Source organism: Artemia sp. Qi Xiang Cuo, chromosome 20 (genome assembly GCF_049724085.1).
Source record: "Artemia sp. Qi Xiang Cuo chromosome 20, ASM4972408v1, whole genome shotgun sequence".
In the NCBI taxonomy this organism is placed as follows: domain Eukaryota; kingdom Metazoa; phylum Arthropoda; class Branchiopoda; order Anostraca; family Artemiidae; genus Artemia; species Artemia sp. Qi Xiang Cuo.
The window spans coordinates 27,630,057-27,652,461 of record NC_142813.1 but is presented as its reverse complement, the minus strand read 5'-3'; the positions used below and the strand labels follow the sequence as shown (position 1 = coordinate 27,652,461).

Sequence of the window (22,405 nt, the reverse complement as noted above, 5' to 3'; positions counted from 1 at the left end):
GTTTTGTGTTTTTTCAAAAGTTTATTTAGCCTGAACTTTCGAAAACTGTTTTGTGGAAGGTTTTTAAGAAAAATGAAACAGAGCATGAGTACAATTTTCTTTTCTTTCCCTTTTAGTGTGGTTAAAAAATCTATTTTTAGGAGAGCAGCCAATAAAAAAGGCTAAAATGTGGTTTTGAACTTAAATCTGAGAAAAATCTTACCAAAGGTTCGACATGATTCATAACTACGGTAACGGCATCTGTGGTCATGCAGCTACAGTTGACATAACTAATCGATGTCAAGGTAAAGTCCCAAAATTCTGTCATACATTTCTCACGGCTCCAACGCCTGCAAAAGATAAAACAGTTGAATGATAAAGAATGAAAAGAAACATAAGTATTTACAATATGTTTCGTTAAAGCAATTTAACGAATCTACAAGAAGCAACTACACGCAATAACATTTGGAAAAAAATCAATAAGCATTCCAGTAGAAAGAGTTCCTTTTTAAAAATGTGCGTTTGTCTCTCTATTATTTTAATCCAAGCCTCATCAAATGTTTAAAGTCATTCTACGACCTTAGGACGTGGAATGTTTTTGCTTTTTTCCACGCTTGGGCAAAAAGCAGACAAAACACAGTTATAAATTTGTCTTGTAAGGCTTGAGATGTTAAAAGGATAAAAACAAAACAAGAAAAAGATAAAACTTAAAAAAGGTATTAAAAAAAAGACCTTCTGTACTTTTTGACCGATGGACTATAGTACATTTTTATTAAGGAGACCTTAATAAAATTTTCATTAATTATCGATAGTACAACGTAAGTAAAGGTATCAGATTCTATTTTAAGGATTCCAAAAAGAGAAGGATTACCATAATATAAAATTTTTCTCATTTATAAACACTGAAATGTTGTTTATAAATTTTTGAAACAATGTTTTTTTTTTTTTAAACAATGTTTCAATCAACTGAAACAGGCAATGCAGGTGATTCCTGAATAAAAAATTTAAAGCTAATCTTTTTGAAAAAATAAAAAATAAAGGAGCCTCAATAAAACTCTAATTATGGGTGATTTTCCCATTGATGTATAGAACAACCGGTCAGAGTTTAATCCCACCCTCAATAAGGATTAGTTTTGAACAATCAAAACTGAAGTTACAAGGCTGCACAGCTAACGATCGGAAATACCAAGTTCATTTTGGGGCAAATCTCACAGACAACGTCCAAAGCTTTCTGGGACATCTCGAATCAATGCAGCAGGACTAACTGCAATACAAGGTGCGGCCGAGTCATGGTCACTAAACAGTATCAGAATGGCGAGGGCTACAGTCTGAAAATTGTCAGGGTGGGGGTTACTTACTACTTTTTTTCTTTTTTTAGGAAAAAGATCTTGTAAATCAGAACAGTCAAGCAAATACTTTTCAACACTAATTTTTTTGATGCTCAAGATAGAGCACTAAATGATGGGAAAATATTCGTTCACAGACAATCTATAAATGGAACTTACTCACAAAAATTGCTACCCAAAATCAAAATCTGCTAGCTGAAAAGGTTGAAATGCATGGTTTCAAAACGAGTTATTCCAAATGCACACTTAAGGATAAATAACTTCTAACTTTGCCAAGACCAGTAGGTATGGATATGGTTGAAATTAATTCATATTGAGGTCTTCTATTACTCTGCCAAGGCTAAGACATGTCCAATTGGAGACACCTTTATTGTTAGGTGTCTTATATTGACCCTACAAGTCTCCTATTTACAATGGCCTAATTAACGGAATTAGCGCCCTTATCATTATGTGAATACCATTTTGAAACAAGGACCACGTTATTGTTTATTACTAGATCTTTATATCCCAAAAAAAGCACTCATGTCTCTGCCATTGCTATTTCTCTTCCAATAGCCATATAAACCAAAGTTAGGATATTATTTATCTTTATTTGTGCAAACCTGGGTGTTAAGTCCCCTAACAAAATGCCGTATTTCTACCTGGCATCTTATTTATTGTTGACATCAACTGCAGGCTCTTTCACCTGATTTCCTGTTTCCTTACCTTTGGGGGATAAGTTTTTGAAACCCTTTAAGAATCTAGTTCAACACTTTTAAATTCTTGATTCAAATCATAATACGGTAATTGTCTCTTTTCTTTTTTTTACAAATCCAACTCAAAATCTCAGTGAAGTCTGTCAGTCAAAACGTCAATACATTAATTGTCTTGCATGATGGGTACTTTCCGTGTTATAATCTCTACATCAGTTAAATCGCTTAGAGTCTCAGCTAAAGGTCCCACCAGCACAGGTCAGGGACACATAGCTCCTTCTCAAGTCCAAACAAAAGGCTTAAGCCAGATTACGACAGGGCAGCTAACATTCCCTGGGTATTCCTGAAATTCCCATTTTGGTCATTGCACTAAGATTGCACCAAGTAATTTTTTTTAGCAGTTATCGCTGTGGATCTTTGTTTTATCTGCTTCTTTTTAGCACTATTGATAGTATCATGGTCCCTGGTTCCTCCAATATGGTTTAATTTATAACGACCCTATTAATCAGTATTATTTTTTCACTATAATCTTGAAAAGAATTCATATTCAATATCCTTTTGAGCTTCTGCTCCGCTTAAAAAGTGAAAATAACTTACGCTTCACTAAACTTCCAATGTACGCATTGTGGGTTTGATCTCGTATCAGTTTCATCAATCCATATTTTGTAATTTACAGAATTCTGGAATTTTTGGACCTGTCCCTTTTCAGTCCCACCAAGAATGGTAAAGTACAAGTTTTTCTCAGCAATCATATCAACTCCCCAGCGCTGACGTAGGTTTAGTTCATAAGCTGATGGTAAAAGTAGACCAAGCTCTTTGAAAAAGGCGTAGCTGACAACAACCTTGAAGTTGGTGTAAGATGAGGTACTCACATTACCAGCTATAAGGAAAAAACACAATTTAGCCAAACTATAGAAACTAGAAGTATCTTAATCACCAATTTCACTATGATTAATTTTGTTATAATAATTAAGCGGAAACAAAAGATTAGCTAAAGCCTAGCTAAAAATTCAGTGGAAAATAAAGAAACCAAGAAAGAAAAAGTTTCTTTCTTGTGTCTTGAATAAATTTGATTCTAAATTTACTTCTAAATTTGCCGTTGTTTTAAATTTGCCGGTAAATTTGCCAATAAATATTAAAAATAAATTTTGCCTCTCCATAACTTTTTTTTTAATTGACGCTACTAGCCTATCCTGTAACACCCTAGCCACAAGGAATGGCCTAGTTCTATTATTTAGCAGATTATTTTTGAAAAATATAAAAGAGGTTGTTAGGGGGAGTATATAGAATATGGGGATTAAAAACCTTAAGTTTTGGGCTTTAACCGTTGGGATTATGATGACACCCTTTTGGTTCGATAAACAATCATCCATTTCGATTGATGTTAAAAGCCGAGATCCAATTACTGACGTTTATCAATCTGTATTAGAGAATGGATTAACAAGATCTAAAATCGAAAACACTTGTCTAGGACCTAGCTTGGGCCAAAAACCTAGCTAAATCTCGGTACTAGTAAAATTTCGCTGTGAATGAGCTTTTAGAGAAAGTGTGGGACATTTTTGGGGAAGAAAAAGTTTTTTTTTTCCAGAAAGAAAGAATCTTTTCTTTTTCCAAGAAAGAAAAGACTCCAGCTAATTGTTTTTCTCCATGAAATATTACACCGTATGATGCATATTATTCTAAAATTAATATTGAAGTAACTGATGAAACCATTTAACAAAAAACTTAAATCTTCGCACGAGCATTGCCAAATTGAATAGGAACATCAGTCCACTTAAATGAACTAATTTCAACGGTTTCCGTCCCAAAAATCAAGTTTTTGTTAAATTTAACCCTGCCACTAAACACCTCCTTGCTCCGAAATACATTTTCATTCGTTCCTGAGCAATATGTACAAGTTTGTCACTTTTCCCCTTCTATTATATTTCAGGAAAATTTTGTGCTGAAATGTACACTCTTTCAGTAATTCATTTTTGTTTTGTCACGTTTTTTTAATCTTCATAGTTTACTTCATAGAGAGGGGAATGCAAATGTGTCAGGCCATATCTTTTACAAATACTTGTATGCACACTTCGATAAACTGAGTACAGAAGTTTAAAGAATTTACTGCAAGTAATAGCCCTAATGAAGTGTAGTCTGATTCAAAAAGAAAATAATATAGATTTAATTTTTGAGCATAGCATTGTTTTTCTATTCCTCCTTTACCATTAAAATTACACTGTCCTTGTGGCCTCCAATTTCATGGAATTATAAATTCGTCATTTGCAGTGTTTTTTCCACCGTGTTTGTCCTTCTTTTTCTTCCTTGTAATATGTTATTGGTTGTTTAGTAAAATTTCTCCGCTGGCACCATCCTGAGCAAAAGGAAACACTGTAATGCATCATATTTGGTAATTTTAGAAAAGAGCAAAAATAAGGTTTTTAAGCATTTCAAGTAATTTGTATTTAGAATTAAAAAATAGACAGGTAACAGATAATTACAAAATGACAGGGCTTTAATTCTGCAAATAAGTAAGAAAAACTATGTTACAGTATCCTTAATCTAGAAGAACTGAAAGAACATCTTGGCCGATTTTATCTACCTCCTATGAAGTTAAACGCCTTCGGTTAAAAACAACTCAATAGGTAATGACACCCTAGCAAAATAGGAGACAAATGGGCGATATGTGAATTACAATTTGTAGGTTTGAAAACGATACAAATTCAGATTTTCCAAAGAAAGGTTAAACGAATAAATAATTTAAATGTTAGCCAGCTACCAAGTTTTAGACTTATTTAAAGTACCTTCTTTAGTTTTCTTCACACCCAAAGTTTCATGGGAAATGATGATAGAGCTTTTCTGGTCCCAAAGCCCTGAGTTTCTAACTATATTATCATACTTCGGCAACTGAACTCCTGATACAACTTCTTTTGAGGTTTCATATGAGTATTCTGGAATCATGATTATCGCCTCAGGTTCATCTGGGAAACTGTGATCTAAGAATTTGGGCACTGCCTCAAATGCTTGAATATTCTCTGCCGAAATAGTATCCAAACCAAACACTGTAAAAAAGAAAACATACTAAACGAAATTTTAAACCCAATGTTTTGACTAAGGAGTCAATCTTTTGGCAGATACAATTCAAGAACTTTGGGTATTTCCTTAAGTAAGGTCACTGAAATTTACTTCTAAAAGTAATAATTTGTATTCCATGGCAAAAACATTTTCGCCAATTTTTGAAAATATTTATGCTCAAATAAAGATCATAATATTTGTTTTTAGGGAACACGCTAAAAACAAATAGGAAAAGTGAACTTATTCAAATTTCCCTCTGAACGTCTCATTCATTAGATATAAATATTATTAAAGCATATGAAATAAAGTGTGTTTACTCTTTTCATTCTTTTTCTTTTAGTTCTTAGTCATCAGCTTATTCTAGTCATTAAGAAATCATAATTGGAACTTAATTATATATTAAAAATTGACGTTTAATAAAGAAATTATCTAACCGTCATTTTGTACATATAAACCATAACTATTGTTATTCCACACAAATAAATCTATACACTAGCTGTACAAAAAATACTATTTTACAATAGCCCTGCAGTTTTCAAACAGTACTGTAACGAACTGTATGTAAAGAGCGACCCGCCTCAATAGTAACCGAAACTCTAAAAAACGGAGTTTTGATACCAATAGATATATCAACAGTATCAGATTTGTATGCTCACTCCAAATATATAAGTTTCATTAAGTTTAGCCTTACCCATCATAGGTTACGAGTCTGAGAAAATTTACCTAATTTAAAAAAAAAGGGTAAAACACCCCTTAAAAGCCATTGAATCTTAATGAAAATCACACCATCAAATTCAGCGTGTCAGAGAACTCTACTGTGGAGGTTTCAAGCTCCTATGTGCAAAAATATGGAATTCTCTATTTTTTGCCACAAGAAAGATCATGGATGCGTGTTTATTTGTTTGTTTGTTTTTTCCCCATGGGTGATCGTATCAATCCAGTGGTCCTAGAATATGGGGAGAGGGCTCATTTGGACGGGAATCCAAAGTTCTAGTGCCCCTTTTAAGTGAACAAAAAAATTGGAGGGCAACTAGGCGCCCTCCCAAGGGCCTTTTTATCTCAAAGTCGTCCGATCAAAATTTTGAAATAGCCATTTTGTTTAGCATAGTTGAAAGGCCGAATAAATATACCTTTGAAGATTTCATAATCCTCCACAGCCCCTGGGGAAAGGTCTTTAAAGTAAAAAATTTGCACATTGTTTACGCGCAGCATTTTCTATTGGGAAGTATGCATACATTTTTCGGGTGAGGGGGGCGAATTTTCTACAGGTAGGATTTTCCACGGGGACAATTTGTCGTGGAGAGGGAAGTTTTCAGGGGGTGAATTTTTAAGGGGAAATTTTACACTGGTGAAATTTACCAGAATTCCTATACGAGATTTTTCTTTTCTCTTGCTTTTTCTTTGTCGATGCAATCTTACGCGTGGATATGTTAAGGGTAAGTGTCCGGGGTAAATTTTCACCAGGATTGAATAGTCTTGAACAGTGGTTCTCAAACTTATTTAGACACTGTACCCCTTTCTACGCACAAAATATTTTAGGTACCCCTTCTCAGTTACCGATAGGCCTACTAAGTAAACTATAGCTAAAATATAAATAAAATTACCATTCCTAGAGTTAAAAGGTTGTTTTATTCTTTTGTTGGCTGGCCGTGTACCCCTTAACAAAAATTTTGTAGCCCCAAGGGGTGCTCGTATCACAATTAGACAACCGGTTGTCCAGAGGAAATATCGGTCAAGAGGAGAGACTTTTCCGTGGAGGTGTACCCAGATTTCCTAGCAATATTTTGAAAATGATCTGAAATTAAATAAAAGCAAGTTTTTTCAACTGAAAATAAGGAGCAACATTAAGACTTAAAACAAACAGAAATTATTACGTATATGAGGGGGCTTGCTCCTCCTCAACACCTCGCTCTTAACGCTAAGGCTTGAATTCTGTCCCAGTTCTTTAAGAATGACTCCTGATGCACTAAGTTCTTTTAATTATAACAACAACAAGCTGTTTTTAAAAGTACTAAATAAATTTAGCTTGAAGAGCGAGGTGTTGAGGAGGAACAAACCCCTCATATACGTAATAATTTCGGTTCGTTTTAAGTTTTAATGTTGCTGCTTACTTTAAGTTGAAAAAACTTGTTTTTTTTTTATTTAACATCATAGATGAAACCACAGGGTATCAATAATGGATTCTGTAAGTGTGCCAGAATTCAAAGTGAAAAAATTACCTATTTCAAAATGTAAATATAATACAAATTTTAAACAAGGATGACTCACCTCATATTTCAAGAAAAACGGGTAAATTTTACTCTAAACTTTCGTTGCCATCATATATACAAGTCATATGTGGTACTTTCATGTCTCGTAGGTAATTGAAGAAGAAAATCGCTTACTAACCAGTTCTCAAAGTAAAAATCAGCAGAATAATGTATGTCCAGTTAAACTTTGATCCTTCTCATACAGCAACGATTCAAGGATGTACAATAGATTCCGAAAAGTAGTGGCTTGGCTCTGACAAAGGCTAGCTTACTTTTACTTTTATTTTTTTATCCAACTGATTAAGAATTAATTTTTTTTAATTTTAATTTATCTTTGGAAAATAATATGAGAACTGTAAAAGTTATTATGACCATTTAGAAAAAAAATTAATACCATTATTTTTTTTTTTTTTTTGAACCAGACTTAGCATCCGATTATAATGGTGATGTTTAAACATATTGTGAAAGTGCAGGTTTTCTTTTTTTTTCTTTTTTTTGATACAAATAGATACACCAAAATAATCAGATTTTAATTCTAATTTCAAATATATACGCTTCATAACGTTTATTTCTAACCATCCCAGGTTACGCGCCTGAGGACCTTTGCCGGTTATCCAGAATAAGGGGGAAAGACTCTCTAAAAGCTAGAGCAACTGAGCGACATGCATCCAAACCTATGTAGCGGACCACCAAACCCTACATCAGTAGTTTGAAGGTCTTATCAGCAGAAAAAGGAGCGTCAGAATTTTTTGCCACGTGAAGTAACACGGGTGCGTCTTAATGTGTTTTTTATTTGTTTTTTTCCCAAGGATGGTTGTACCGACCCAGTAATTCTAGAATATCGTAGGACGACTCATTGGAATGAAGATTAAATGTTCTAGTGCCCTTTTTAAGTGACCAGAAAAAAATGGAGGGCAATTATGTCCCCTCCCGCGCTCATTTTTTTCCCAAAGTCACCCGATCAAAATTTTGAGATAGCGATTTTGTTCAGCATGTTCGAAAATATAATAAGTATGTCTTTTAGGATGACTTAATCCCCCAAAGTTCCCGGAGGGAGGGCTGAAAGTTATGAACTTTACCCAATGTTAACATATAGCATTGGTTATTGGGAAGTATACAGACGTTTTCAGGGGAAAGTTTCTCCTGGTAGTGGGGGTAGGTGGGTGGGTCGGGGGGTATGTGGGAGGATCTTTCCATGAAGGAAGTTTTCATGGGGGAAGGGAAATTGCTATGAAGGGGACGCCGGACTTCCCAGCATTATTTAAAAAAAAGATCAGAAATTAAATATATAAAAAACAAGTTTTACAACTGCAACAGCAGCAACATCAAAACTTTAAACGAACAGAAAATATTATATATATGATTGGGTTTGCCCTCTAGTCAAAAACTCGCTCTTTAAGCAAAAAATTTTTTAGTACTTTTATAAGTGCTATTTATTCTAATTAGCGGTCTTTGTAATTAAGTGCTCATGTATAAAAAATTAGAAAAAAATTTGAACTTTAGCGTGAGAAGTGAAGTGTTGTCCATGGCATGAACCCCTAGTATACGTGTTTAAAATATATGAACATAAAACTTTATTACGTAGGTTAATTTTTAAGTTAAGTATATTCATTACTAATAAAAACGTTCGTAAATAAAATTAAACAAGTTTCGAGAAAGAGCCATTTAACCAAATAAAAGTAAATTAATATGCAAATTTTGTTTTAATTATTCATGTACGGTGAGCCAAGATCAAAACCTGCATTTATTCAAAAACTTTAAAAAATTAAATAAAAAAAACAAGTTTTTTTAACTGAAAGTAAGGAGCGACATTAAAACTTAAAACGAACAGAAATTATTCCGTATATGAAAGTGGCTGTCCCCTCCTCCACGCCGTGATCTGTAATCTCTAGGGTATCTGTCTCACAACTTTATTTTATTTTAAACAATGAAAAACTTTAGCGTAAAGAGCGAGGCGTTAAGGAGGGGACACACGACCCTACTCCAGTCAAATCAACCCCGGAGAATTTGTTTCCCTTGCAACTCAGACCACCATTAACCCAAAAACATTAAAACTTAATTAAAATTTGAAAGATTCTTTATTTTTATTTTGTTTTAATATCTTAAAACACTGCAGGTTATATGGTAACTGAATATCGTTAAAGACAATGATCATGCGACAAAATACTTATTAGAGTGGTTATTTTTGAAAGTAGACTAGATAGAGTTTATATGATACAAGAAACGTTTTTAACTAAAGCAAGGATGAGTGATGATCCTTAGAGATTTCTATATCCTAAATTTAAAAAAAAATAATTATTTGGATTTATTCTTATTTTGAAAATGTCCCTTTATCAAAAACAAACTAACAAAGTTACCCCCCCCCCTCCACCTTCCTAACATTTAAAAAATTAATTCATGTCGTATTTTGGTTCAAACATCTAACTAATTACACACCTATCCTTGGCGAGACAATCAGAAAGGGTCGGGTAAACGTATCTGCCTGAGTCCTCACGAGAAGTTCTGAGTAGCGGTGAATCTCTTCAAGTAAAACTTCAGGCCCTTCAGATACAAGCTCTCGGATGGTTTCCCACTCAGCAGATAGTCTTGGATCCAGTATATAACTCACTGATTCGATTATGTTCTGAAACAGAATAATTGGTTCAGTTTTCTGATAAAGACAATTATATTACTAGAGAAGTTTTGTTGATTCTGGTCACATTGCTAGTACATAGATTGAAAGATATGTCAAAAATCGGCCTTTTTATCATGTGAAATACATTTCGTCACTGTTACGCCAAAGAGTACCATCTGATGTGTCAAAAATTGCTATTTTTTAATGTTTTAAGACACTTATAACATTTACGGACATAATTTTGAATCTACGAGGAGTAAGAATATGAACAGTCAGTAAATCATGTAAAAGTAAGAAAAAATTGTATCAAATGAAACTTACATCAAGCCTCGCAAAATTTTGAACACCTTTTGTCCAGTCTTTTTAATTGTTTTGACCTTTGTAAGGGCAAAATAAAAAACTCAATTAGAAATTAGAATATATAGGCTTGAATCAATAATATTTTTTGCATTCCTTCTGCATTGAATTTATGAGCATATCTTTGTTAACTTTTTTTGGTTATTTGGCTGCAGTTTTTTTCAATCATGTATATCATTATTTCTGAAACGATGGCATGAATCAGGAATCCTGAAAATTTTCAGCAGTAAAAAGCTTTCTTAAGTAGCTTATATTTAAACGGTGATGCTAAAATCCGATTTTGTAACTCCGATAATCCGAATGTATGTAAAATCCGGTAAAATCGTTTTCCATTGATTGGTTCTATTCTTTAAAAATCAACGATTTCGTTTTTCTATTTCCTAATAGACAAGTTTCTTGCCCTAAATTACCTTTATAAAGCTTTTATCCTGACGATGAGATAAGGCAAGACCCTGCTGTTTATTTTCATGCTCCAAAACCTTCACAAGTGTTTCAAAGGCTATTAAGACATCCGCACCATAGAGATGACGAGTAGAATTCAATCCGTTTGAGAGAAGTGACGCCAGCCTTTGACCAATAGCAGCGTTCATTGTTAACGCACCACAATTCAGCTTAGAAACCTAAAACGAAAAAAGAATTACCTACTGTTAGAAAAATCACAATCTGTTGCTTAAGTTCTGCTCATATTTAGCAAGAGATGCCGATGAAAAATTAAGAGTTAGTTATAAAGAAAAGTTGTCAACAGAGGTAGCAAAGTTAAACGCCATTTTTTCTGAAAATCTTATCTACATTGTAGCAAGCAGTTTTGGTTCGTAAGTAAATTGAAGGATTTTTTACTTATATACTGGGTTTATTAGAGAAGAAAAAAAAGCAATAAAACAAAACACTTAACCCTGAAAAATAACTTTAAGTATAGGCTTTGCTTCTCCAAATAATTCATTTTAAACCTTGTTTTAACTTTTCTCTTTCCGGGGTTCTATCAATTATTCCTGGAATCTTATACATTTAAAAAAAGAAATGAGTTCCTCTGTTTTCAGTTTCTCAGAAAATGATAGAAGTATGCTTTAATGTAGGGTGGGTATTCGGGTGGTAAGATACGGGTGTCACCACTTATTAGTGCAAAATTGGTGCTACGCCACTTACTGGAGGGGAAAGCCCCGCTGGCACTTTACTGAAAAAAATATAAATGTTTTTACTTTTATAACTTTAATAAATCTAATAATATTAACATTTTGATTACTAAATATCAGAATATGTATATTAAACTGACAATGCACATTCATTTGTATTTTTTCAGTAAAGTGCAAATTATGTTCTGGCCTTGGGAAGGCATAGGGGTTTTGCGCCCAACTTATGTTAATTTCTGCTCGTTTTGAGTTTGAATTAATTATTTATTTTAATTTCTGTTCGTTATGAGTTTTATTTACTTATCGATGCTGATTTGTGGTAGTTTTGTGCTTGGTAGATTATTTGATTATTTTTTTGTTCATGTTTGGTCTAATGGAGTTCTTTACTTTTCTTTGAAAAACTTATTTTGTGGAAAAATTTTTTTTAATTAATTTCTGTTCGTTTTATATTGACATAGTCTTTTCAGGTAAAAAGAACATAATACTTTAAATCTTTTCGTTTTTTAAGACTTTATAGTTTGGCCTGCTATTTGTATGCTGGAGAAAATTTTTCAGCAATTTTTAACAACATACACCCTTTTAAAAATCTGGACACAAATATTAGTGTTTAATTTAGTTTCATACCTCCTCTAGTTGACTTGAAATGGAAAACTTGATACCAATCGTAAAAAAATCTGTTTACTTTCTTTGATAGCATGGTTACACTTACGCTATTTTGATTTGGTTGAATTTTAAGAGCAGAAGTAGCCCCGAACGTTTGAACATAATACCCTCAGTCGTTCTTGGGATACTGCTGAGATGTCTTCTTGGGAATTAGCATTATCACAGTGCATTTTGATTTCATCTTAAGGCAACATTTAGTTTTTAAACATAATGAGCAAATGGGAGGGTGGGCGTGATAGGGTGGGAGTGGAAATGGAATTAGTTGCCCTCTTCGACTATTAAAAAGGGCATCAGCCCTTTCTATTTTCAATCGAATGAGCCCCTTTCAAAGTTCCCACGACAACTCCTTCGATACGAAGTGCCCGGGTCTAAACAACAACAACAACAAAAAATATCACTAATTACTTTTGACTATTAAAAAGAGAACTAGCCCTTTGAATTTCCAATCAAATGAGCCTTTTTTGACGTTTCTACGACAAAGCTTTCAATGAGAACCTTATATGCCCCCAGGGCATAACTTATAACCCTTGCTCTGAGGGTTGTGGGGGAGTCCTCCTCAAAAACATATTTTCTGTCTGGAAATCAACTACACAGAACAAAACGGCTATCTCAAAATTGTTATTGGATGGGTTTGGGGGAATGATGGGGGGGGGGGGGGGCTAGTTGCCCTCCAATCATTTTCGACTATTAAAAAGGACACTAGCCCTTTGAAGTTCCAATCGAATGACCTTTTTTTGAAGTTTCTACGACAACGCCTTCTATAAAAACTTATATGCCCCCTGGGAACAACTTAAAACCCTTGCCCTGAGGGCTGTGGGGGAGTATCCTCCTCAAAAACATATTTACTATCTGGAAATCAACTACGCTGAGCAAAATGCCTATCTCAAAATTTAGATTGGACGTGTTTGGGGGAATGATGGGCGTGGGGGGGGGCCTATTTGCCCACCAATCATTTTCTACTATTAAAAAGGGCACTAGCCCTTTGAATTTCCAATCGAATGAGCTTTTTTTTGAATTTTCTACAACAACACCTTCTATAAAAATCTTATATGCCCCCAGGGCTAGCTTAAAACCCTTGCCCTGAGGGCTGTGGGGGAGTATCCTCCTCAAAAACATATTTTCTATCTGAAAATCAACTACGCTGAACAAAATGGCTATCTCGAAATTTTGATTGGATGTGTTTGGGGGAATGATTGGCGTGGGGGGGGCTAGTTACCCTCCAATCACTTTCGACTATTAAAAAGGATACTAGCCCTTTGAATTTCCAATCGAATGAGCCTTTTTTGAAGTTTCTACAACAATACCTTCTATAAAAACCTTATATGCCCCCAGGGCATAACTTCAAAACCCTTGCCCTGAGGGTTGTGGGGGAGTGTCCTCCTCAAAAACATATTTTCTATCTGGAAATCAACTACTCTGAACAAAATGGCTATCTCGAAATTTGGATTGGATGTGTTTGGGGGAATGATTGGCGTGGGGGGGGGGCTATTTACCCTCCAATCACTTTCAACTATTAAAAAGAACACTAGCCCTTCGAATTTCCAATCGATTGAGCCTGTTTTTAAGTTCCTACAACAACGCTTTCTATAAAAACCTTATATGCCCCTAGGGCATAACTTAAAACCCTTGCCCTGACGGTTGTGGGGGAGTGTCCTCCTCAAAAACATATTTTCTATCTGGAAATCAACTACGCTGAACAAAATGGCTATATCGAAATTTTGATTGGATGTATTTGGGGGAATGATGGGCTTGGGGGGGGGGCTAGTTGCCCTCCAATCAATTTCGACTATTAAATAGAGTCCTAGAACTCTCGATTTCCAATCGAATGAGCCCCTTTTGAAGTCTCTACGACGACCCCTTCCATATGAAGTGCCCTGCTCTAAAGGAAAAAAAAATAATACATAGTACATTGTGCCAAAATCGTTCTTATATGCCCTCAGGGCATAACTTAAAACCCTTGCCCCGAGGGTTGTGGGAAGTGTCCTCCTCAAAAAGGTATTTTCTACCTCGAAATCAACTACGCTGAACAAAATGACTATCTCAAAATTTTGATTGGATGTGTTTCGGGGAATTATGAGCGTGGGGGGGGGGGCTAGTTGCCCTCTCATTGCTTTCGATTATTAAAAAGAGCACTAACCACTCGAATCAGCACTTTTTGAACTTTTAACGACAACTCCTTCGATACGAAGTGCCTGTCGAAGAAAAAAAAACACATTGTGTCCACATCGTTCTTTACTTAGGCAGCGCTGGCGCGCTGCCTATGATAAGCAAGTCGGAGAAAAACTTACCATCTCCCTTGTTTTTAAAAGTGGACTTGAAGTGCAATTAAATAGATTTGGACGGTCCCATCCAAGATCTTCGCCTTGACATATTCTTGTAGATTTCCCTTTTGAACCAATTGGACATTCAGTTATGACTTCTTTACCGAATGGTGTTCGAGGCCACCACACTCTAGCATCGAAACTTTTCGGGCAACCATCGTATATCACTGAAAAGAGTTAATTTATCAAATCCCATACAAGGAATAATAGACTTAAATGTTTTAACTTTTCATGGGTTTTCCGGTCAATATAAAGAGGAAGTAGTAAGATTCAAAATTTTTTATGATTTTTTTTTCACATAATAGTTTCCTTCAGAAATTTAGCAGTGTCAAGATAAAATCATAATAGAAATAGGAAGCCATATTCCACTTCATCAAATATTTACTCTGTCAAGAATTCAATTCTGTTCTATTGACAAATAGAATAATATATTTTCAAGATACTCGTATCTTTCTCAAATATATATATCCAGTAAAGCTTAAAGGAACCCACATAAAAATATGTCAGGAATTCTCGAAGGCATTCTTTAAGGATTCTGGAGGGTATTAAACATCAATTACATAAATTTAGTTTCTTACAATTTTTACTTTTTTAGTTTCCTGTCAAGCAGCTTTACTGTTACAAATGAAAATATGAATTAGCATACGATTGTTTTATCCAGATTCATCCTTGTTGACCTTGACAAAAAACTGTTGACAAACTCTTTTCAAATAAGGGCTTCCTTCTGTAAACCCCAACAGAAGAACTCGCATTGAGCCCTCTTATACCCTCTAAAGGCCAGAGCGTCATTTGTAATTTAATAAAAAAAATGTGTATTTCAAACAGTTTCTCTTTTGTCGTTACGACATTAAAGAATTAAGATGCACTCGGATTTCTAGGAATTAATAGCACTATATTTTAAGAAATCAAACTAGTTTTCTAGTGGGCTCAATGTGTCTTATATGCAGTATATTTTTATCCATATATTCGTCCTTTCAATTACGTTTTCGGCAAATGCATAGGAAACTGATAGTTAAATCGTTTATTGATTCGTCAATTCAAAATATTACTTTAACTAACTAAACAGATTTATTCAGAATATACCAACGTTCAAGTTAAAAGTCTTATTAGGCATTAATTGTCTATATTTTGTATCTATTAGAATAAAAAAGAAAAGTGTTGACAAAAAAAAGTCATTTTAAATTAGGCGGGTTAAATTTGAAGTTGAAAAAAAAACACTTTTTCTTTCTTGTAGCCTTGATTATGATTTTTATTTTCGTTTTTGTTGTTGATTCTTTGACAGACAAAAATCCCAACGTTCAAAACATGTATAGTTTTAAGTAAAGTGCAAATGACCCTAAAGCCTTTTAGAGGGTTTGAGATGGGGGAGGATGAGGTTCAACTGTACAATTCTTGTTAGAGGATAACCATTATTTTCCAACCTTGATTTGAGTTTCCAGCCCTTGCTACCTTTATTTTCCAGCCCTTACTACCATTATTTTCCAGCCCTGTGGTTTCAGTTTGCTGCTGTGTTAACAATAGAAAAAATAAAAAACACCCAGCTCAAAATGCAAATAGCAGACCCAGACCGTTTCGGGGGAAGCGGTTTGTGATGTATTTTTTCTTGTGCATTAGGGTCCTCTTGGCCCAAGAAAGTAATGACTCAGTTTTGAAATGAACAGAAAAGGAAGTTTTTCTGGTCGCCTTAGCTAAGGCAACGATCATTGAAAGCACCAAGCCAATAAAAAAGGGTCCTTTCTGGGCCACAATTTTGAAGGAGTCTGTATATCCAGACTATATTTTCCTTAAACACTAGGGTCAACTTAGCCCAGTACTTACGGTTTTAAGTTTCAAGCAGATCAGATTTTTCTGAGAAATGGGCTTCCTTTCATTCAAGGAGCTCCAGATATAAGTGAAAACCCAACCAAAACAAATATATTCCAGTCTCACTTAGTAAGGGCCCGTGCCCCTAACTTAATTTTTTTGTGGATGAAGGTTCACTTAGCTAAGGAACTTTTTGATTTACGTTTCTGGCCGTTCGAAGAAAATATTTTTTTCGCCCTCTCCGGAGCAAACTATTTTTCTTTCTTTTTTCTTGTACGTTGGGGTCTACCTGGCCAAAGGACTTCAGGACATAAGTTTTGAGCTAATACGACATAAATTTGTCGGCCCTTATTGGACCCCATTTTTGGATGTGCTGTGCCCAAATCATTTTGTTGCTTTACATTAGGTTCCCATTGTCCCAGGTACTTACGACTGTAAGTTTCAAACTGATCAGGGTTGACTTTGGCCTACTTCAGGGTCCTTTGTCACACTTCTTTCTGCCTACCAAATGGTTAGTCTCTTAGTCCAGCCAACGATTCTTGAAAGTTTCAAGCCGATTGAAAAAAGATCGGCTTTTCTGTGGACTGCCACGCTTTAAAACTGCTGTTTGGGGACTTGTGGTTTTAAGCTTCAAACTACACAGGAAAAGAGGATTGTAGCTCATTGTCAGTCACTGTTTTCGGGGGAACACCTACTTCTCTCCTTCTGCACTTGAGTCTCATTAGCCCTAGGACTAATAGATACAATTTCAAAGCCTATTAAAAAAATTGCCCTTCAGCAGGCCCCATGTTAGGGGGAGTGGGGGTGGTGGTGGTGGTGGTTGTCCTCTAATCACTTTGACTATTAAAACACAACAACTAGAACTTCACGTCCCAAGTTTCAACGACCAGTCCTTCCATACAAAGTGGCTGAAAAAAAAACTAGTAAACAAATAACACATTAGAGGGGCGTGGCTCTTTATTAAGGACTCTTTGACTTGGGTCTGTCTGCCTCTGATTACATATCTCAAACTGATTCAATATGTTTCCCTTTAAATCTAAGGAAAATTTACGGCAAAAAATATTAAGATGTAGATTGCCCCTGGACTCCCCATTTATAACTTGGCCTCTTCAAAAAAAGTATTTAATAAATTTTGTGTTCTTTTGCAATTATAAATAGCAATAATGTAGTTGCACGTGCAATTTTTTAGATTGACAAAACTATCGACAGTTTCACATTAAAGTTTCCTTTAATCTAGGGTTTAAAACATTCGAATTCAAATTACGAACTGCTTTATTTGGTAGCATTTGAAAATGCTCAATATTACAAGGAAAAATTAGTGAATAAAAGAGAAAAGATAATTTATATTTGAGTCAATAATTGAAAAATACACCGTAAATTGTTATTGATTTGAATTTGTCTTTTAGCCAAAGCTGTAACCAAGAGTACATACTTTATACCACTCTACACGTTTAGAAAACTAACTAGAAACTTCTGGCTTTTCATAAAATAAAAAGTAGGATAGTAAAATGAAAGACGGGTATAATTACCTATAGGACGATGAAATAACTTAAAAGTATGATTAAGTCTAAAGTATAGGACCTGATAATAATTTTACCTTCACAGCCGGTGAGAGTTACTTCTGCATTAGGATTAGGACAAGCATCACACATCCTTCCTATTACACCTGGTCTACAACGGCACTGTCCGGTTATGGGATCACAACGACTCCCAAATGATCCAATTGAATAGCAGTCACAGTGAAGACACTGATCAACTCCTTCGGGTTGGTATCTGTTGTCCTATAAATTTCAAAGTAAAGGATATAATACTCGTAAGAGAGGTCAATTTTTTTTTCTCGCAATATATATGAAACAGTAAACGAATTCTTTAAATCAATTCTATACGTGCCTAAGTGATTCGCTGAGCCATGCAAAACCATAAGACCACCAGAAGACCACTAGAAGACCGTGGTTATAACCCTTGTTGATTTCGGGACCTGCCTACCCGGACTATTTTAGCCTGATAATGTTTGGTTCCTAATAGATAATTTACGAGGCAGGAGCTGGAGTGGCTTCTTCCATTTCCAGAACTTGAAAGATTATAGTATCGGAGAAAGGTGAGCTGTGGGAATCTCAAGTCAATTTCAATATCCCATTATTCTAGCTGATTCCAAGGGAGTATAAATTCAAGCATAACGTCTTGAAAGCAGCTGAGTCCTCAGTTGATCCAAAGCAGGCGCGCAAAATCGTCTGGCTGCCAGAGGAGATCTTGAAGTCCGAGAACATCCTGCTCACCCCAGCGACAATATGCCACCATACGATAAGCTGAACCGGATGGAAAATAAACACTTCCATCACTATTACAAACATTTCGTCCAAAAAAAGGCCGAGTAGCTTTTGGAGTACTTGGTAGTCATGAGGCAGCCTTTTTCCCTTGGTGAAATAAACAAGTTAATGAAGAGATTGGAAAATAAACACAAAGTGTTTGAGGTATAGCCTCCAACTCCTGAAGTATGGGGGGGGGGGGGTCTTGGTATTGCGGCTCCAAACACAGCTCTGCATAGTGTGGCGCACGATGACCATTCCAAATAATTGATGGGCTAGGGTAATCCTGCCACTAATGGAACGGAAAGGATTCATGAGTCAATGCTTTAATTAGAGGTATCTAATCTAGGGATTCTTAGAACATTAAAAATCCATTTCATGGCCAGTGCTCATATCTGATCCATTTTTGATCACTAACAACTTTTAGTTAGGAAAGAGCATAATAAGCAACGAAATTCATTTTGTCAGGTTCTTCGAAGCTTCAAAATTACCTATTAACCACTCTTTTATCTATTTAACATTGAAAAGAAACAAAACTCAATCCTCAAAACTCAGCCCTAAATCCACCACTCGTAAATTTCATGCTGGCACATAACTGAAAACAATACATATGTGATATTTTCGTTGAAAATTACAAATACTTCAATTTTTGAAAAATCGATACAGCATTACTAGTTACCAGTTAGGCATTCGTTGCATTGTTTTAAGTTTTCATTACAGGGCATGCATTCACTTAAATTTTACGTCTGGGGTTTTAGGGTTTAACAGCCACCCTATTCTGTATCATCGTTTTGGGGTATTTTCAGTCAAAATGCCTTTCTTTTGGCATTTTCATTGAAAAACGACGAATTTGCCTTCGCTTCTAAGTTTTGAAGATTATATTTTGCCCCCTCTCAACTGCATATTCTTGAATTGATGCCACTGACCCTACTGTTCAAGGAATTTTTGCTCCTTTTAAGTTTCAGCTTCACTCTTAACCTGTATTTGAAACACTTTTTTGTTCGCTAGGCTGCACAATGAAAATACATATAGAAATGATTTCATGATTTGACCTATGAAGTAATGGCCAGCATTTTATAACTCCGGTTAAAAGTTTTTTGGTCATGATTATTCTAGTGGTGTATTTGTGAGAAAGAAGATTTGAAAAAAATTTAGATTTGCTTGCTGTTTAGTAATTAATTTTAAGCACAGCTTAGTATAAGAGTTTTTCAAAGAAAAGTGAAGAGTGATACTAAAATCTATAGCGAACATATTTAATGTTATATAATAAGTCAAACTTAAACGAACAGAAAGGACTATGAATGAATAGACGAAACCTAAGACAAGCAGAAATTAAAGTGAACAATCAAATCCATCTCAAAAGGAACCAAAACTACTATGAATGAAAAATGAAACCAACATGAAAAACTCAGGTTTCCATGACTTAACTCATTTTTACGCCAAGTCTGAAGTTTGCTTTTTTTGTACTGAGTCAGTCCACAGCTCGGACATAGCTCATGTCTGCACCGACTTAGAACTCCACTCCTTTCATACCGACCCAAAACTAAAGCTCGTTCTTGCAGTAGATCAGGCCTTGACTGATTTTTGCACCATATAAAGACTTAACCATAGGTAGTATAGTAAAAGTAAAAGGTGTAAATTGGTTTTGTAATTGGTTTTGAAAAAGGGAGTTTTATAGTTAGGATGATGAAAATTTTATATCGAAATAATTTAGTTTTTTTAATTTCAGAGGTATAAAGGAGGAGAAAATAGGAGAAGAGAAGTTATTTGGTGATAGTATTTGGTTGTAAATTGTGATTTTATTGAGTTTATTTATTAATAAAAAAAAAGAAGAAGAAAGGAAAAAGAAAAGGGAAAATAGGAGGATAAAAATACAGAAAATGATAAAGAACGATAATACTCCTTATTAAAAAAAATTGCTCATGCTAAGTATTTATAGTAGCATACCTTGTCTTCATCAATTATGTTTGGCTACCCAAATTAAAAAATAAAAGACGTTTTTAAATTAGTGTAGGTGACATTAAAGTTTGAAATTAAGTGAAAAAGATTATTATGTCACCGAGAGAAAAGGAGGTGGGATTTAAAAATTTAAAAAAAAAGAATAAGGACTTACTTGGATTCAAGTTCTGTTTAGCACCCAGTCGGTCCGCTAACTTGATATTCTTCGAAGGTGAACCACCTGTGTAAGTACACAAAAATTCTTAGGGGGGGGGATGGTTGGCAAGCCCATCAAAATAAGAATTTGTAAATAAAGTACGGTGAAAATCGTTAAAGTTGTAACATATTGTAAAGGTGGGGAAGAGAGTCTAAAGGGTCTTCAACTCTAAACTTCAATTTACTTTTTAAAGCACTTACCTGACAAGAACATACTCCATTTGTCTTATTGCATGAGGGGTTATATCCCTTCGAAACATCGCAATCACAAGGCCCACATACTGGTTCTCCCCACCAGCTGGCTGGACATGTCTGTTGGATGATATTTTCACAATGATCTCCACTGAACTTTTTTGATGGACAGATGCATCGGTATCCAGCTGAAGCAGTTCGATCAAGCACGCAAGAGGCACCATTTTCACACGGGTTTAATTCACAAATGCTTATACAATCAGCCCCGACATAACCTAACGTTAGAAACGATGACATTAAATTGGTTTATAAATGAACTTAATCTGGAGAATTGATTTGTGATATATGCCGGATAGAACTAATTTCTTTGCTCCTACTATAGTTGAAAACTATGAGAGCTATGAGAACCTTAGAAAAAACAACAGTTGTGTTGCACAGCAACACAACTGCTTTCACAGCCTTTTTTCCATCGTGAACAGTGTTCTGTAGGTCAGTTACGGTAAGAGATGTAAATTCAAAACAAATTTCCGGTAAAAGGATTTTGAAACAACGAATAATATTTCCAAAATGTCTGTTAAATTTATAGTAATTTATGCAAATCAAATCTAACCTAACGTCAGAAGTAAACTCCTTAGCGATTGCTGAACGTCAAAACTGTTATAGAGCTTAAAGTTGTCTCTTCTGGGCCTGAGATCAAAACTACATTTCTTTTATGTTTTTTGGCCATAACTTCGGGAATCCCTATCCCAAATAATTTCGAATATGTTTTGTCTTTATCGACGTTTCCTATTTTGGTCGAAATTTCACATGCATGTAAAGCACAGGCCCAGACTTACACAGAAACAAGTCCACAATGAGCAAGCTCAAATATAGGGGATGCAGCGTCTTTTTTCTTTTTTTTTTTTAATTTAAGGGGATATCAGATCTCAAACCAACTTGACTTGAAGTAAAAGCTTGTATCCTAATCTTACCTTAGGTGTGTCTAGTCACAATCTAAGTTCTACAGGAAGGGAGAAGAGTGCTCCTAAATTCTCATCATCAGGATATCTAGCGGAGGGGGGTGCTGAATTTCTACTAAATCTGGTAGGTATTAATAGCAATGACTTTTGTGGTGCTTTTAGACGGTTCGAATTCGAAACAATAGAATTATTGTGGCTTAAAACACAGCCGTGACCCATGTTTCACAGTTGTTGACTGGTACTGCCAGTATAGTTTCTACCTTTCTACCATTAAGTATTCCTTTGTAATATTATCTACACGAATGATAAAACACGACTCAAATAAATATTTATAGTGGAAGGACAAATTAATAATAATAATTCAGGGATAAATATAAGTTAAACTATTTTGAAATAATCATGTTTATGACACGCCATACACTTCATTACTAGGAACTTTAAACCTAAAGATAATATAAGATGAATATAAAAGAATACAAAACATTAGCAATAAATTTGCTGAAAAGCATACAAAAAAATATGATAACAATCAGTTCGATCGATTCTTTCCACTGATAAAAATTAAAAAACGGAACTTCTGACTGGTAGT

The 22,405-nt window shown here is 34.9% G+C and overlaps 1 protein-coding gene across 1 annotated transcript in view; it reads right to left on the bottom strand.

Moving 5' to 3' along the window:
• LOC148940057 (protocadherin-like wing polarity protein stan) overlaps window positions 1–22,405 on the bottom strand; it is a 421,746-nt gene that overhangs the window by 34,494 nt on the left and 364,847 nt on the right. Inside the window, exons 20-27 of the mRNA XM_089106281.1 lie at window positions 20,867–21,132; window positions 17,803–17,986; window positions 14,370–14,569; window positions 10,702–10,911; window positions 9,757–9,943; window positions 4,801–5,058; window positions 2,615–2,897; window positions 203–329 (exon numbers count right to left, since the gene is read on the bottom strand). Of these exons, the coding sequence (XP_088962407.1) occupies window positions 203–329; window positions 2,615–2,897; window positions 4,801–5,058; window positions 9,757–9,943; window positions 10,702–10,911; window positions 14,370–14,569; window positions 17,803–17,986; window positions 20,867–21,132 (1,715 nt within the window). The remainder of the gene's footprint in view (window positions 1–202; window positions 330–2,614; window positions 2,898–4,800; window positions 5,059–9,756; window positions 9,944–10,701; window positions 10,912–14,369; window positions 14,570–17,802; window positions 17,987–20,866; window positions 21,133–22,405) is intronic.